Source organism: Nyctereutes procyonoides, unplaced genomic scaffold (genome assembly GCF_905146905.1).
Source record: "Nyctereutes procyonoides isolate TBG_1078 unplaced genomic scaffold, NYPRO_anot_genome, whole genome shotgun sequence".
Taxonomy (NCBI): domain Eukaryota; kingdom Metazoa; phylum Chordata; class Mammalia; order Carnivora; family Canidae; genus Nyctereutes; species Nyctereutes procyonoides.
Window position 1 is genome coordinate 42,927,882 of NW_026575120.1, and position 15,687 is coordinate 42,943,568.

General features: G+C 42.2%; 1 protein-coding gene across 1 annotated transcript in view; it reads right to left on the bottom strand.

Annotated features, from left to right (window-relative positions):
• Nucleotides 1-15,687, bottom strand: part of CSMD1 (CUB and Sushi multiple domains 1) — a 1,869,885-nt gene that overhangs the window by 283,418 nt on the left and 1,570,780 nt on the right. The window contains 2 exon segments of the mRNA XM_055335505.1: nucleotides 6,664-6,790; nucleotides 7,255-7,446. Coding sequence (XP_055191480.1) covers nucleotides 6,664-6,790; nucleotides 7,255-7,446 — 319 coding nt within the window.

Below are 15,687 nucleotides of genomic sequence, written 5' to 3' on the forward strand. Positions count from 1 at the left end.
ATGGCATGATAGTGTTTTTGTAAAAATAATTCAATAAAAATATAAATGAATAAATAAAATTGTATATGTTCAGGCTCTCATAAAGAAATTATGGAAATATATACCAGATTTTCAATTGTACTTATCTTTTGCATCTAGGATGACAGTAAACTACTTTGCAGGCTTTTCATTTTTCTCTAGCACTATTCTAATATTTAAAAAATAAGGGAAGAAATAGATACTTTGAATAGCATGCCAATGGGCTTCAATTTATCCTGCACATAATAAGCAGACAAAATAAACATTTTTTGAAGTGGGCAAGTGAGACGATCCATTTTGTTTTATAGAAAGATATATAGTAAGACATGGAAAAAAATGTTTCCACCATTTCACCCAGCAAAAATTCTGTGGTTGTTTTTTCCAATGTATTAATTACAAATAAAAGCAAAGGTTTACTTGCAATACCATTTGGTATACAATTATGTATAATATCAAAAATAAAGAATAACACAAATAACTAACAAGAGAGACAATATTCAACTACACACACACTATAAAATATGCATATGTACATGTAAGACATGTCAGCATGTTAACAATCACATCTGAAAGAGGGATAACGGGAGTCTTTTTAAAATAACTTTCAAAATGTCTTTATATGCCTATATTCTTCAGCCCTTAAATTAATATTTTTAATAAACAAAATAAAGCGCGTTCCCTGAGTGAGAACAGGGGAATGGAAAAAGCCCTTGCAGGGGTGGTCTGTTGACAGACCTCATGTATTCCTAGTCTGGAAGAGGGAGAGTTGGAGCAGTGGTGGGTGGGCAAGAGCTATCTGGGAGCTTCAGTCATGGGATTAATGAGACAGGAAGATCGTAGGAGTGTGGGCTCAGGAGAAGCTTGTGATATGAAGAGTTTTGTCTTCCATCCTTTGATACATGGCTATGACGTTAACACAGATAATATGTTCAGAAGGAAGATAGCTGTAGGGCAGAAATGCTGAGTTCAGAGATGAAAATAGGTTATTTTTAGATGGGATAGTAAGAATGGAAGTTTTGTTGAGGAGTTGACAGTTTAACTGGGTCCTAATAGATGGGAAGAGTCTGGAGATGAGGCAACAAGGAATAACTGGGGAGAGCAGAGGTCAAGAGACAGGGCCTGTAGAGCTGGCTGGGATTAGGGACCAGTATGTATGTGAGTAGTTAGAGATAAACGTGTAAAGGCACAGTCAGCCAAATGAAAGGGGGTATTACAGCTCTGGTTAAGGAGCTTATGCTTGCTGACCGGGCGATGGGAGTGTTTGAGAGATTGGGGAGGGTAAAGCATGGATTTGGAAAGGTCAGCTGGGACAGGATTAAAATAAGGAAGGTAATGAGCACGTTAAGTACGGAACTGGAAGCAGCAGATAACAAGAACAGAAGATAAACAAATGGAGCACCGACAAGGCACTGGCTCATAGGAAGCTAATTTGGTCTCAGTGCTTACGAGGAAGAAATTTAATGCAATTACCAGAGGAATGCTGTGAGACAAATGCTAACAGCCTTCCTATTGGGGGATTGGGGGCAACACTGGAGACTGAGGAGGAGAAATAATGAAGAACAGAAGGTAATCCTGGAAACTGGAATCCCCAGAGACTTTGAGGGAGGTGCGTGTTGCAGACACAGGGAGTACAAAAGCAGAAACTGGAGCAGGGGGTGATACCAGTAGTAGTGGAGCTTAGGTGCCTGGAGGGCATCTGTGGGGTGCTCCGTGTATCTGAAACATGGCTAATGCCAACCTCTCCCATAACGCTGTCTCCCTTCCACCTGAATTTCACCTCCCCTGTTACTGTTCTTTTTATTTCCATACTTCCATCTTTTTTGGCCAATGTCCTTTCTCATGCTGTAAAATGCCCAGTGGGTTTATTGCCGGAGACAAGGTGGCAACACAACATGCTTTGCTGTCTGTGCGTGAACTGAAGAGCAGATGCTCTGCGCTCAACTACCCAGGGACTGTGAGAGAAGGTGCCGTCAGCCGGGGGTGGCAATGTGCCTCCGTCATTTGTGTAGTGATATGGGAAGAGCTGAAAGAGAAGTCTGTCCATGATGCAGTTCTTCCCAGTCTACAGATTTCTACTGGAATTTCAACTGTGTTGTTGGAGGGTGTGTGTTAATTAGACAGTCATAACTGAAATCGCACGTGTCGGGATCCCGCAACGTGAGGAGCGCTTTCAGAGCTCTGGTCTCACCCACCGTCTCCTAAGTGGCTGGGGAGGTACACTAAACCCGGAGATCATCCCCACCGCCCCACACTAAGGACTGAAGCCAGCCCAAGACATAGCAGACTTGATAGCGCTGCTGGTCTCTTCCCTCTTGTGGACTGAAATTCTCTCAGCTAGTTAGTTCTTCACATTATTTACAAAAGAGAGGCATGACTTGTGTTCTAGCTAGGAAAGGAGACACCTTGGGTGGTCTGTTTCTGGCCCCCTCCTATGTCACCAAAAGGCTTCCGACTTAGGCTACCAGGATATTTGCTAAGGCTCATCACTGAGATTGGACAGAATTGTCTGAAGAATGGCGGTGACTGGCCTGCCATTTTCATCTTTTTTTTTTAAAGACAATTTATTTATTTGAGATAGAGTGAGAGAGAGAGAGAGAGAGAGCAGGGAGGAGGGTCAGAGGGAGAAGCAGAGTCCTTGCTGGGCGGGGAGCCTGAGAGAGGGCTTGATCCCAAGACTCCGGAATCATAACCTGAGCTGAAGGCAGATCCCCAACAGACTGACCCACCCGGGCACCCTCACTATTTTCCTCTTGACTCTATTTCTTAGGAGGATCTTGAAGTCTGGTGAAAAGTAAATTAAAATATCCCTAGAGTTTCAAGCCACGTCTCACTATACTCTTTCCACCAGCCGGTGTGGCCAGGAAACATTTCCCGGACACATCAGGGTGGGGCGAGGACCACCAGCTCACATTTCACTTTCTGTAAAAGTAGACATAGGGACAGTTTGGACAATCTTGGTAAATGTTTGATGTGCTTCTGATGTTTCTCATAATCCATGAGCTTTTCTAAAACAATTCCCCTCGGGATCCCTGGGTGGCGCAGCGGTTTGGCGCCTGCCTTTGGCCCAGGGCGCGATCCTGGAGACCCCGGATCGAATCCCAGGTCGGACTCCCGGTGCATGGAGCCTGCTTCTCCCTCTGCCTGTGTCTCTGCCTCTCTCTCTCTCTCTCTCTCTCTCTTTCTCTCTCTCTGTAACTATCATAAATAAATAAATAAATAAATAAATAAATAAATAAATAAATAGTTAAAAAAAATAAAAAAAAAAACAATTCCCCTCAACCATACCTCGAAATGCAATTTCCTGTGAACGATTAGGAACAGAAATACTTTCAAAGTGAGTTTTCCAGACAATTACACTTGCAGAAAAGCAATTAAAACCAAGGAACAATGTATGTATGCGATGATGTAAAATGTGGCCTCTAATGCTGCTTGCTGAAGATGTTTATAGCGCTCTTACCTTTATTATATAAGTTATAGCTCTGCGCAGCAATGAAATACACAGAGTCTCTTGGAGAAATGTTTACATAGAACACTAAATGTGGCTAAATTTACTACAATGTCTTGTGATTAGACTTTTAATTAAATTCGGCTCAGGTAACTGCTTTATAGAATATATGTTAAAATTACAAACCTCTTGCAGACCCAAGTGCCATATAACAGTAACTATTTAGGGTCTTCTATTACCTTGAACAAAAAGTTATAGCAATATGCAATCAAAAATTGCTCTGGGCTTCAGTGAAATAAAAATAGGCCCAGGAATAATTGGCTCTGAAGTGTGTTGAAACCATCACTTTTATAATTTCTGGGGGCCTGTGACTTATTCATTTTTTGAGAGGGAAAAACATTTACATTAAAGAAATCATAGTCTGAAAGTGTAATAATGAATTCCGTTTATATAAACTCATGTTTGTATAACTGATGTATTCTTCATTATCAAGTAAACAGTGTAGTCAATGTTGGGTAAGTTACCAGTAGGAAAACGAAGACTTGTTAACTCACCAACAAGTATCAAAGCTAAGACCAGGCCCTATTTTTCTGAGTTTTAGCACTATTTTAAGCCTGAAATTGTACATCCTGTACTTTTTAGTATGTTTTTCCCCCAAAGTACCACACTAACCATTATATATATTTTCTTAATGAAATCACTCGAAACCTTTTTAGATACAGTTGAAGAAATTAATTATAAATATTGATATTTCTTTTTAATTTCCTTATTAGGAAGGGCTTTATGGCTTAAATCAGAAAGAACTATTTATAAATTGATAAGCTCCCACGTGTGAAAAATATGGAAGAGACATTAGACATTCCCAGAAGAAAAAACTGGTGTCCTTTTCCCCCTAGAATCCTAATAGTTAAATATCAAACTCAGTACATGATATAAAAGGTGTACATTTTTTATTACTTCAAATCATTCTTTATTACTTTATTTTCTCTTTTCTTATTAAAATGTTAATGAAGTATTAGATTCACCTGCTCATTTTAATTCTCAGGAGACAAATCGCAAAGGAACTTATAAAAAAAAATGCCAAAAGTTGGAATCCTCCTAAAATAGATGCTGTTTATATAAAGATATTTCATCAGTCTTAAAGAATCCCTACAATTTTTCAAAATAAAAACTAGTATAACAGGTTTTTATAATACTCAAACCAAGCTCTCAGGAATTCAAGGTTAAGAACTAATATTTAGTTTTATTTAGTTCAATGGAAAAAATGACTGCATTGATTTCCATAAAGAATACAGATTCTTAAATTGTTACTCCTCAAATACACCTTATTTTTGTCTCAAAAGATCAATAATATCTACTTAATCATTTATCTTAACTAAGGACCCAAAATCATTTATTTATTTATTTATTTTTAAGAAGATGTTATTTATTTATTTTTGAGAGGGAGAGAGAGTGGTGGGGGAAGGGAGAGAGAGATAAGCAGACTCCATCCTGAACATCGAGCCAACCCAGTGCTCCATCTCACAACCCTGAGATCATGACCTGAGCTGACATCAAGAGTAGGAAGCTTAACCGACTGAGCTACCCAGATGCCCCAAGGACTAACATTTATTTTTAACATAGTTATTATAAAATAAGCTGTTGCATTATATACAGGATTAAAGTTCCTCCTCTTAAGTAATGTGGTCTGAAAATGGTAATAGTTTGTGCCATGTTCGTTTGGTAAGATGCTCATGTCATGACTTCAAAGAGAGCAGGTGGGTTTCAGAGGACAGATATCAAAAGAAGGGAACAGAGTGTCATGGGATAGAACATGCATCTCCCCTTGGCCTTCATTCCATTATTGTTATCAAGTTATGAAGCCACAGTATGGTGGCCCCATGTCTGTTTAAAATACACCACTAGGTTTACCCAGCTTCCTTTTGCTAATAAGGACAAAAAAATCAGTGGTTTGTGGATGCATCTATCCATTCACTTGCCCCAGAAAGAGGTTTTCTGGGTTTGACCTCCTGCTGAATTCAACTTCATGTATTTGAAGAGGGGGCTGCACTGGCCGTTTAGTCTCTCGTGGGCAAAATGGCGCACAGGTGCAGACAACGGAACAGAGAGCTGGGGGTAGGGCTTTGGGGAGTAGGGCAGAGTTTTTAAACATTAACTTTGTACATAGATTTCAGAACAACTGCAATGAAAGGGATGAACTAATCAAAGTAGGAAAACTTTTATGAGGCTCTGCAAAGGACGGTAGGCTCTCTTCTTGTTCGTCAAGAACTATAATCAAGAAACAACTTATTTTAAAATTATTTTTGATTTATGTGCTATGGTTTTTGACAACAGCCTCCTGACTGGAACATGGAAAATTTCCTTTAAAAGGATTGCTTTTTGCTGGTTTACTTATTGGCATAAAAATTTACCATAATAACTGAGAACCATCAGTTGAAACACAGCACTTTCTTTTGAAATGTTAACACAGTTTTCTGTGATTTTTTTAATAAGATTTTCTTTCTTGTGTGTAACTTTAGACTGAAATGCTTTCTTGGCCTACCTCAAACTTACTTTGGTATGTTATAAACGGCCACATACTCTCCCCATCCCTGTATGCACGCCCCCTTGCAGTAGGACTCTGCTTTTCTCTCCAGTGAGGGGTGGAGTATATTCCCTCGAATCTTATCTCATGGATGTGTTTTGTTTTGGCAAATGGCACATTAGCAAATGAATGCAAGCCCATATCTGAAAAGTGTGTTGTCTCTTGTTGTCAAAAACCTTCCAACCATAATTAGTTTCCTGAAGGAACAGTAATGTGATGTGAAGAGGCCCCAGCCTTCCTCAGTGTCCAGCTGAGTCTGTGTACCCGAGTGATGCCATCCTGGGCCATCACCCTGTCGAGCTTGCCCCGGGGCAGAGCTGCCCAGGCAACACAAGTCGTGGGCAGATAAACACTTGTTTTACACAACTAGATTTGGGGGCCTGTTTGTTACGCAGCAAAAGCTAGCATACATTTATTTATCTCTTTTTTACAGATGGCTTAACTCAAGTTCTCAAAGGCACTCCAAAGTAAGCATATGAGCTAACAAAAAAATTATGTGCCCCTTTATGTGTTTTCATTTCTTCTCAGAAACAATAGATGTACTATTATCCCCACTACAAAAATTGAAGATGCTCCTCTATTCTAAAATCCCCTGAAACCAACATAAAACAGGTACCTGATGGTCTTTCCCGGGTCTGCGTCTATGATCCAGGTGCAGTGGAGGTTGTTGTCATAGGGAGCAGGGTAGCCGGGAGACAGGATGCGCCCCGACGTGGCTGCGTGGATCTCACCGCCACACTCGGCTGCAAGAGACACCGACACTTGAGGGGATTCACTCCGGGACCCACAGGGGTTGGTTTAGCTATTTTAAAAACAAAAGCCCAAACCATCACATCCACACTGTATACCTAGCCCCAGAGAGAAAAATGTACAGTTGTCTGTCTCCATCATTTCTTTCCTCTCCTTGTTCCCTGGTATTAGCCTGACGGGAAGACATTACCCAGGACGTAATTCAGGTCAAGAATATAAAGCGATGAAACACTCACGTTATGATTCTCATAGTAACTCTGTGCTTACGGTCTCTGTAAAACAGCACCGGGAGATCTTTCTTACACGAAACCCACACCACAGAAACACGCTGTCTTGGGTGAATCGCGGGAAGCGAGCGCTGAGCGCAGCAGAGGCCCCGGCCTCTCCCCGGCACCTGCGGCCGGGCCCTGAACTTTGCTTCTGTGGGGGGACTGGGGGGGGGGTCTGCCCAACTCACCCACGCATGAGGGCAGCGGTTTGTCCCACACCCTGCGGTCGCCGCTGAGGCAAGTGAGTGTGTCGCTGCCGTGCATGGCGTAGCCCGGGTTGCAGCTGTACAGAACCACAGTGTCAGTAAAGTGGCCTTCGTCTCGGATCCTATAGCCATAGTTGGGGGTGCCTGGATCCTCGCACTTCACCAGGTCGAAACCTGTGAGAAAGGAGGGGAAAGACTGAGCAGAAGTCACGGTAGCAGGTGCACAAACGGCCAATAAAGACAAAGCAGGGCAGGTCATCGTGTGCCCCGGGCGGCGTGGACAGAAAAAAAAGATTGTGAATTTAGAAAGGAAAAGGCAGATGTGGGTCTCCGTTTGATTTCATTTATTTGGTGACTGTTTATTGTTACACGAGGTTTGATCATTTTACTTGTTCTCATCTATGTCTACAGGAGAATCTATGTCTACAGTTCTCTATGACTCCTTACTAGGAGAATCTTCTTTCCGAAGACTTCCAAATGCCACCTACTAGTCCGCATTGCCTTGCAGACATGCTGGAATTATGTGGGACTCTCATAGTATAGTCTCAGTTTTCCCTGGAGACAACCCCAGCCCAAGTCACTGGGTGCACATTTTCTCGGGGCAAAAAAATCTCTATCCTATCATGGCGGTTTGTGGAAACAGCCTCCTCCTCTCCCTGCACACCCCTTTCCTCTCCAACCAAGCCAAGCCCATGAAGTGCTAGGACACCAGAAAGCAGCAGCAGCCAGAGGAGGAAGCCTAAGCTGCGTCTCAAAGCAAGGGCCCCGGAGGGAAGCATTTATAGCAAGTCTTCCTTTACTCAAACTGCTTCAAGAGAAGAGGGAGCAGCACACCTAAATATCCACACCACACATTTCTTCATTTAAAAACATCACTTCTTTATATCAAAGGAAAAAATAAAAGACCCTCCCAACCCTTTCCAAAAAAGCCTCAAAGCCTTCTGTCACTGAGCTGCAAGCCCTTTCTGCCTCCACATCCCTTCCCTGTGAGGCCCGAGCCTGCCCCTGGGACACTCTCCACAGTCCTACTGCCACCCTCACTCTCGCCCATGGTCAAGAGCCAACCACCCTCACACCGACCTCCTCCGAAGCTCCAAGATCTTAAGCTTCAGGGAGAACCTGGAAGTTGTTCCTACTCACAGAAGACGGGCTTGTGACTTTCCACCTGCCACATGCCTGTGGCGCACGTGACGGGGGCAACAGGCAGCTAATGCCACGCACCGTGCGATCCTCAGAAGCAAATCGCTATAATGGCTTCCCCCAACTTAGCTCTCCAACTCGAAGGGATAGATGACTGAAATGAAGATTTAACTTCTGCAGAACTTAGAGCTCTATGTGGGCTTCATGTGGGGCAGTATTTTTTTTAAGATTTTATTTATTTATTCATGAAAGACCAGAGAGAGAGAGAGGCAGAGAGATAGGCAGAGGGAGAAGCAGGCCCCATGCAGGGAGCCCAACCTGGGACTCGATCCCGGGTCTCCAGGATCACGCCCTGGGCTGAAGGCGACACTAAACCACTGAGACCCCTGGGCTGCCCATGAGGCAGTGTTTTAAGGGCATCTGTGGAGAAAGTCTTACACTAACGCTTCTCTCCTCATATCCTGATGCAAATTTTGACCATTCTCAAGAGTAGAGCCGGAAACTTCATGCACCACGTGGTGTGTTGACATTTATCTCCACCTAACTTTGATTTCTTCCTTTCCAAAGAAAGAAATGAAAGAAAGAAATAGAAAGAAAGAAAGAAAGAAAGAGAGAAAGAGAGAAAGAAAGAAAGAAGAAAGGAAAGGAAAGAAAGAAAAGAAAAGAAAAGAAAAGAAAAGAAAAGAAAAGAAGAGAAGAGAAGAGAAGAGAAGAGAAGAGAAGAGAAGAGAAGAAAAAAAGAGAAAAGAGAAAGAAAAGAAAAGAGAAAAGGGACTAGTGATTCTTGCTAAGTCTGCCTGCCAGCTTGCACTCTTAGGTGGCTTCCATGGAGGACACCGATTCACCACATAATCGCACCCTGCTGATCTCCGCATAGTCAGGATTCAGGTCTGTAACTTTGGATACGGGAGGGAAAATGACATGTGGTCACTGATGTGCAGTTGCTAAGACAAGTCTTTCCAGAAGTTTCCCTCTGTAGAGTGTTAGTCTCCACCAACCGTACCTTTACCAGGACTCTGATCTATTTAAGACAAGCAAGTAATTTTAGTTCGGATGCCCAGAAGGAAAGAACATGGGGGCATATCATCGATTCTAGTGCAAAACCAAAGGGTGTTTTAAATCAGCAGGAAGGGGAGGCAGGCAGGAAGGGGGGGTCGGGGCCCGTGCGGATACTGGCCGCACTGGTCTGACCGCAAAGTACCAACGCACCGAGGGGAAAGGGAGAAGGTAAGCTGGGAATCGGCGTCGGCACGCGACAGTGGGATTCAAGCATTACAAAGGCCTCCCGATGGATTCGCCTGAGCCTCTCTTTCTACAGATGGAAAGAAGAAGCGTAAGGAGAGTCTTTCTTGTTTCCTGTAGTTCCTGGTTGGCGGCGAGGACATCTGAGTTCTTTCAAACCATGTGGCGTGGGTGTGAGGAACTGAGAAACCCACCCCCGGCCTGTAGGAGAAAACCCAGCAAGGCGGTGAGGGCTTCCCTTGGCCACGCGGGAGGAGGGCCCCATCTGTCATGAGAGGCAACATCTCAAATGCTTCACTATTTCGAAGACAGATGAAGTATCTGAGTATCAGATGCCGGTGGAACATCACGTCGAACATGTTCAGTAGACATAACCCAGGTGTGCAAATTATAAAGATGAGCCAGGTGCATACCCCAGCTGTTCACACCTTGTGACAGGACGCTGGGTAAACTACGGAATCTGTCCAAGCAACGATAGCTTTGAATTCTCATGGGTCGTGCAGGCCTCACCCCTGAACGGCAAGGTCCGTGGGTGATAGCAGACCCTTGGAGGCAGTGATGACCTGCTGTCCCACGAAAATTTGCACCTCCTGTGACACAAGCTTCTGATTTTTCAAGAAGCACCAGGAATCTGGATTTTTTTTTAAAGTTTATAGTAATGATTGTCGAATGAATAAATATTCTGAAAGTGGAGATGTTTAAAATCCTGAATCCGATTGTTAAGATCAGATGAGAGTATCACAAAGAGCTAGATGATTTTGTCAACTCTTGGTGAAGGCTTTCACGAGACTCAGAATGGCAGAAAGTTGGCGAATTCCACCTCATGCTTCTAAACTAAGTTTTGAAACGCACGCATCTTGTGTGTGTGTGGGGGGGATGCAGCCCTGGACGAAGGAACTGCCAGGCTTGCCCAAGACCTTCCATCTCACAACCAGTCGTTCGAACGCGGGTTACACAGAAGTGTTTCATCATACAAGATTATCCCCGATGGAGATGTGTGCCTCTGTCGGTGAAGGGATGACCCTGGCTTTCCCGTATGACTCCCGCACATTCTCGTTACCTTCTGGTCCTGAGCTCTGCAGGCAAAGTTCTGCACTAAAAGTTACATTAGAACCTTTCTGGTGTTGGATAAAAAAAAAAAAAATTAAAGGGAAAACAATTAAAGATGTACCAATAAAAATGTCTATCAAATTTTATTTGAGTTGAAGTTATGAGAGAAATATCCTGTTTCATAGCTTTTTCTATCATTTAATCTTGATTTTTTTTTTTTAAGGCCACATTCTGTTACACAGAGATGTGGAGCCACTTATTTCTGGAAGGATAGTTACTCTCCCCAATAGCTGTGTTCCCTTCTTTCTTATGATGCCTTCTATTATTTTTTCAAAAGTTCACCTAAGTCTTCAATGGCATCATGAAATTAATTATTGAGAAAAAGTTCTACACTCGATTCCTCAGTGTAGGCCCAAGGCCTCCAGGCCTACCCCACGTCATTGTATGAACTACATTCCTCTTCCCTATCAGAAAGTTGAAGGGTATTTGGATAGTCTAATTCCCATCTTCGGTCCCACAAAGATAACTTTGTTCCTGCAAAACTGCTCACGCGATTCAATAATTAATCCCTAGTTCTGGCTGGAATCATAGACGGTTACTCCCGGAGGAAGCCCCGAGAGTGCGACTGATCAGTGTCTGCAAAGGACTAGAGAAAGATCTTCAGGAACTCAAAATTTCCTCTCCAGTTTGACTGTTGGCTTCAGTCTGTCAACCAGCACCAGAGACATGGCCCTGCTCCGTTACTTCTCTCAGCACATCAAATAAAACTCATTTCGACTGAGTTTTGCTCGCTCTGGGGTCAAGGAGTCCTGATATCATTGTGTCCCAAAGATTTCAATACTGCTTCTAAACATTGGGAAAGTTGCATTGGTGGATAACGCAGCAGTCCGAAGCAGCAAAGTAAAACTCTCCGATGCTAAGTCCGTGTCCGTTTCAGGAAAGGATTTTCCTGTCATTTACCAAAAATTGCTCAAAAACATTTTTTTTTTAGATTTGTCTTTAGATCGACAAAGATATTCCTGTAATCAAGAGACATTTCCATTCTAATCGGAATCTAAAACACTTAAAATGATCAGTCATAATAGCTGCTAATATAGAGAAGATCTTTCCTATCTCAAAGCCACCAGCCTGCAGATCAGTGCAGCAAATACCGATTCTGTGTTTTCTTTCTACCACTGAACCTTTACAAAAGATGAAGTCATTTATTTCAAAACATTATCTACTAAGAGTTGCAATGGTGTTGAATTTATTTAGCAATTCCATTTATTTCTATTTTCTGTGATTTCTTCTTAAGTCCTATAAATCGCCAAGATGCTTTCAACTAAAGGTTCTGGTGCGAACAGGCTGTAAACATCAGGCTGATGAAGATGACGACTCCATATCTTGTGCAGGATTTACTCAGTCTCCGTATTTTTGAAGGATTCAATTCCATATATCTTGAACATCTAACAAAATATTAGCGTCATGAGACACTTCCACTTAACTCTCAAGCGTTTGGTCCAGTTCTTATCTTCCCAGCACAGCACTCGTGTGAGATGAGAACCTGCTCCAGACCTAATCCATTCTACACCTCGGGGCTGAGCGCTCAGCCCTGCAGCCCCGGGGACTCCTCCAGCCTCTGTCTAAACAGCTCCTGGGAAGGTGCCTCCGTGTGTAGGCGAGCCCTGAGAACGCAGCTCAGCAGGCCTCAGTGCTTGCTGTTTATGAACCTCTGGTATCTTCTATGAGCAACTGAAAAAGTTTCAAATGTTTATAGAAGTCTGTCATCATATAATTATACCCGATACTTGTTTTGATTTAAATAATATGCTTTCCGGTAGGAATCTCCGTGGTAATATGAGGAAGGCTGTCATGTACAAAACAAAACAAAAAACCAAAAGCAAGAAAGCAAAACATACACCACACACACACACAAACACTTTCACCCTTGCGTTCAGTAAAAAGAAGTATATTGAATTACATATATTTTTATTCCCTTCTTGATCAGCAGTCATCTGGAGACAAGTGTGGTTTGACATCAGAGCCCTGCTTCAGGTTAGTTTGGTGGTTCGCTAGAGACGGAAAGTTCACGAACAGTGAATTTCCTGAAATGTTTGATTCCTTTTTTTTTTTTTCTTGTTTTAACACAACTCTCATTACTTAGGAATGAAATTCTAGGTGAGGTATGCGTGCTTGCCTTTGAGTTTTAAATTGTTATTTATGAAATTATACATCGATGTAGTGTTTTAGCTGTAGCTGTTATTGCTTTCTTTTTTTAAAGATTTTATTTATTTATTCATGAGAGACAGACAGACAGAGAGAGAGAGAGAGAGAGAGAGGCAGAGACAGAGACAGAGACAAAGGGAGAAGCAGGCTCCATGCAGGGAGCCTGACATGGGACTCGATCCTGGTTCCCCAGGATCAGGCCCCGGGCTGAAGGAGGTGCTAAACCGCTGGGTCACCCAGGCTGCCCCTGTTACTGCTTTCAAATTGAGTTTTTATCAGCCACTTTTTCCTCATTTATTTATTTTTCCCAAATATTGTTTTACTATTGCTGTTATTTCATGATTCTGTGGGAAGATACTCTGAATTTCTCCAAAATAGCATTCTCCAACAGGATGGTGAAAACGTCTCAACAGAAAAGTAACTTCCTAAGTTCCAGTGTGAAATATCAAAAAGCCTGTTGACAGCCAGAATGGAAATCAGATAACCAAAATAAGCAATTGCCTCCTTTGCTGGGACCACCTCGGTTTTCATGAACTACGTCACAAAGACATCATCAAGCAAGGTAATCTCATCTAAGTATTCCAGGAGTCAAACTTGAAATATTTTATAATTCTAAATATATTATATACATGCAAAGTGAGTCTTCAGTGTGGAATGTAGTCTGATCTTGCACAGAGCTGTGCAGTGGCCCAAGGTGTTACTGACACTCCATGAAAGAATTTGTGCTGTTTAGTCTTCACTAATGTTTAATACACCAAATTAGTTTTTAAATGCAGCCAACTAATGAACATTGTTCTAACTCATACGCTGTGGTAAGAACTTACAGTCAGCACATTATATAACTTTTTAAAACAGATTGTGACTTAAGAGTCAGGGAACTTGTTAGGTACTATGAGTAGAATTGCATGGAGCAGGGCCCTTTTTTCCATGGTCTACTTACCTACAAAGGTAAGAAAATAGATTGGAAAAAAGGATTTATCTATTTATTGATTGATTATTTATTTATTTATTTATTTATCAGAGAGAGAGCGAGAGATGGAGCAAGAGTGAGTGAGTGCACAAGCAGGGGGAGCAGCAGAGGGAGAGGGGGAAGCTGGCTCCCTGCCCAGAGGGGAGCCTGACTTGGGGCTCCATCCCAGGACCCCGGGGTCATGACCTGAGCCAAAGGGAGATGCTTAACCAAGTAAGCCACCCAGATGCCCTGAAAATAAATATTTTAAAAGAAATATGATACTTGTTAAGGCAAAGGTTCATGGGAAGATTGAGAGAGGTGCAGAAGGACACAGGGAGGTTGGGTTCAGCTTTATAGAGGAGACATAATGGAGCTCATCTAGAAGGATGGTAGGCATTGGTGGTTATAGAACCAGAGAAGTCTCCAGAGAATGTCTTCACAGTCATGTGAGCATTTGGAAGAATGTGGCACATCCTGGGATGCAGAACAATTTTCAGTAGGTATCAGGAAAGGGCCACCCTCAGCCCTGGGGCACATAGAGAGAGTGAGTATGCAGAGGGGTGGGGTAGGGAAACAGGTTTCTGCACAAGAAAGCTCCTGGCAGTTACTGGTAGCATTGCAAAGAGAGAATCAGAGGTACTATGGACTATGGATTGGAGTGAGGGGGGAAAGCAGGAAAAATTTAGTGATGTTTACCTAGCACCGAGGGTAGGCTGCAGCAGTGGGATGCAGGGTAGTGTGTGAAGTAAAGTCACGTGTGTACAAAGCAGGCAAACATGCCATCATACAAGTGGAGCCTGAGAAGAGTGGCAGCAGCCAAGGGATGGCTGTAATGGGGCGGGGACACTAGAGAAGGCACAGAGCTCACAAAGGGCATGAGGGAGATGAGAAACATCACAAGGCCTAATAGTGGTGCCATCTCATGATGAACCAGTGCAAGATCCAGGAAAAACCAGAAAGTCCTTCATCAACAACTTCATCTAGAAATAATTAAACATGCTCTGAACATTTGGGGGGCATGGTACAAGACAATGCCAGGCCTCATGGAACTTACTGTCCAGTACTGTAATCACACACGATAATGAATAGCGACAGACTATAACGAGCACCTGAGCAATAGAGAGATGGTCTGGAAACCATGGATCCACATGGACACAATCCTACTACTGCATGTTTGTGCTGTCAGCACTGCCCTATCCCTCTTTTCTGTTGCTTTTCTATTTTTTCCAATTATTTCCGTGGTTTGTTGTATCACTTATTTTTATATTAGAGATAAATTGTTGGAGGAGCACAGAATAATTAAAAAAATAGGAACTTCTATAAATTTTTATAAATATGGCTCCTTCTACCATAGTATTAAGCTCACAGTTGTTCAGATTATCCATGTCTTTTACATATTTAGTTTTAAGCAAAAGTGTTGATCTAATAAATGACTACTTTAATTGTAAAGGTAAGCTATCATTATTATTTTTATAAAATGTAATTTTTATTATGATTTCTACCTGATGATAAGGCTAATACTTTACATATAGTAGTGTAGTAATTGATAAAAATATATGAGTATAATTATCTAATATGTTTTCTGTTTTTGACCCAATATTAATGGGCATTTTAGTGAAAGAATTAGATCACTTAGATAATCTTATAGAGAACACATATCTGTAAAATCTTATTCTCTAACCTACAACATTAATTCATCTATGAAATCACTTAAATAACATGTATTTGTAAAGTGCCTACTGTATTTCAGATACTTTGCTAGGTGCTGAAAATATAAAATCAATTGATCTCAGTCCTGGCTCACCAGGAGCTCACAATCTCTACAG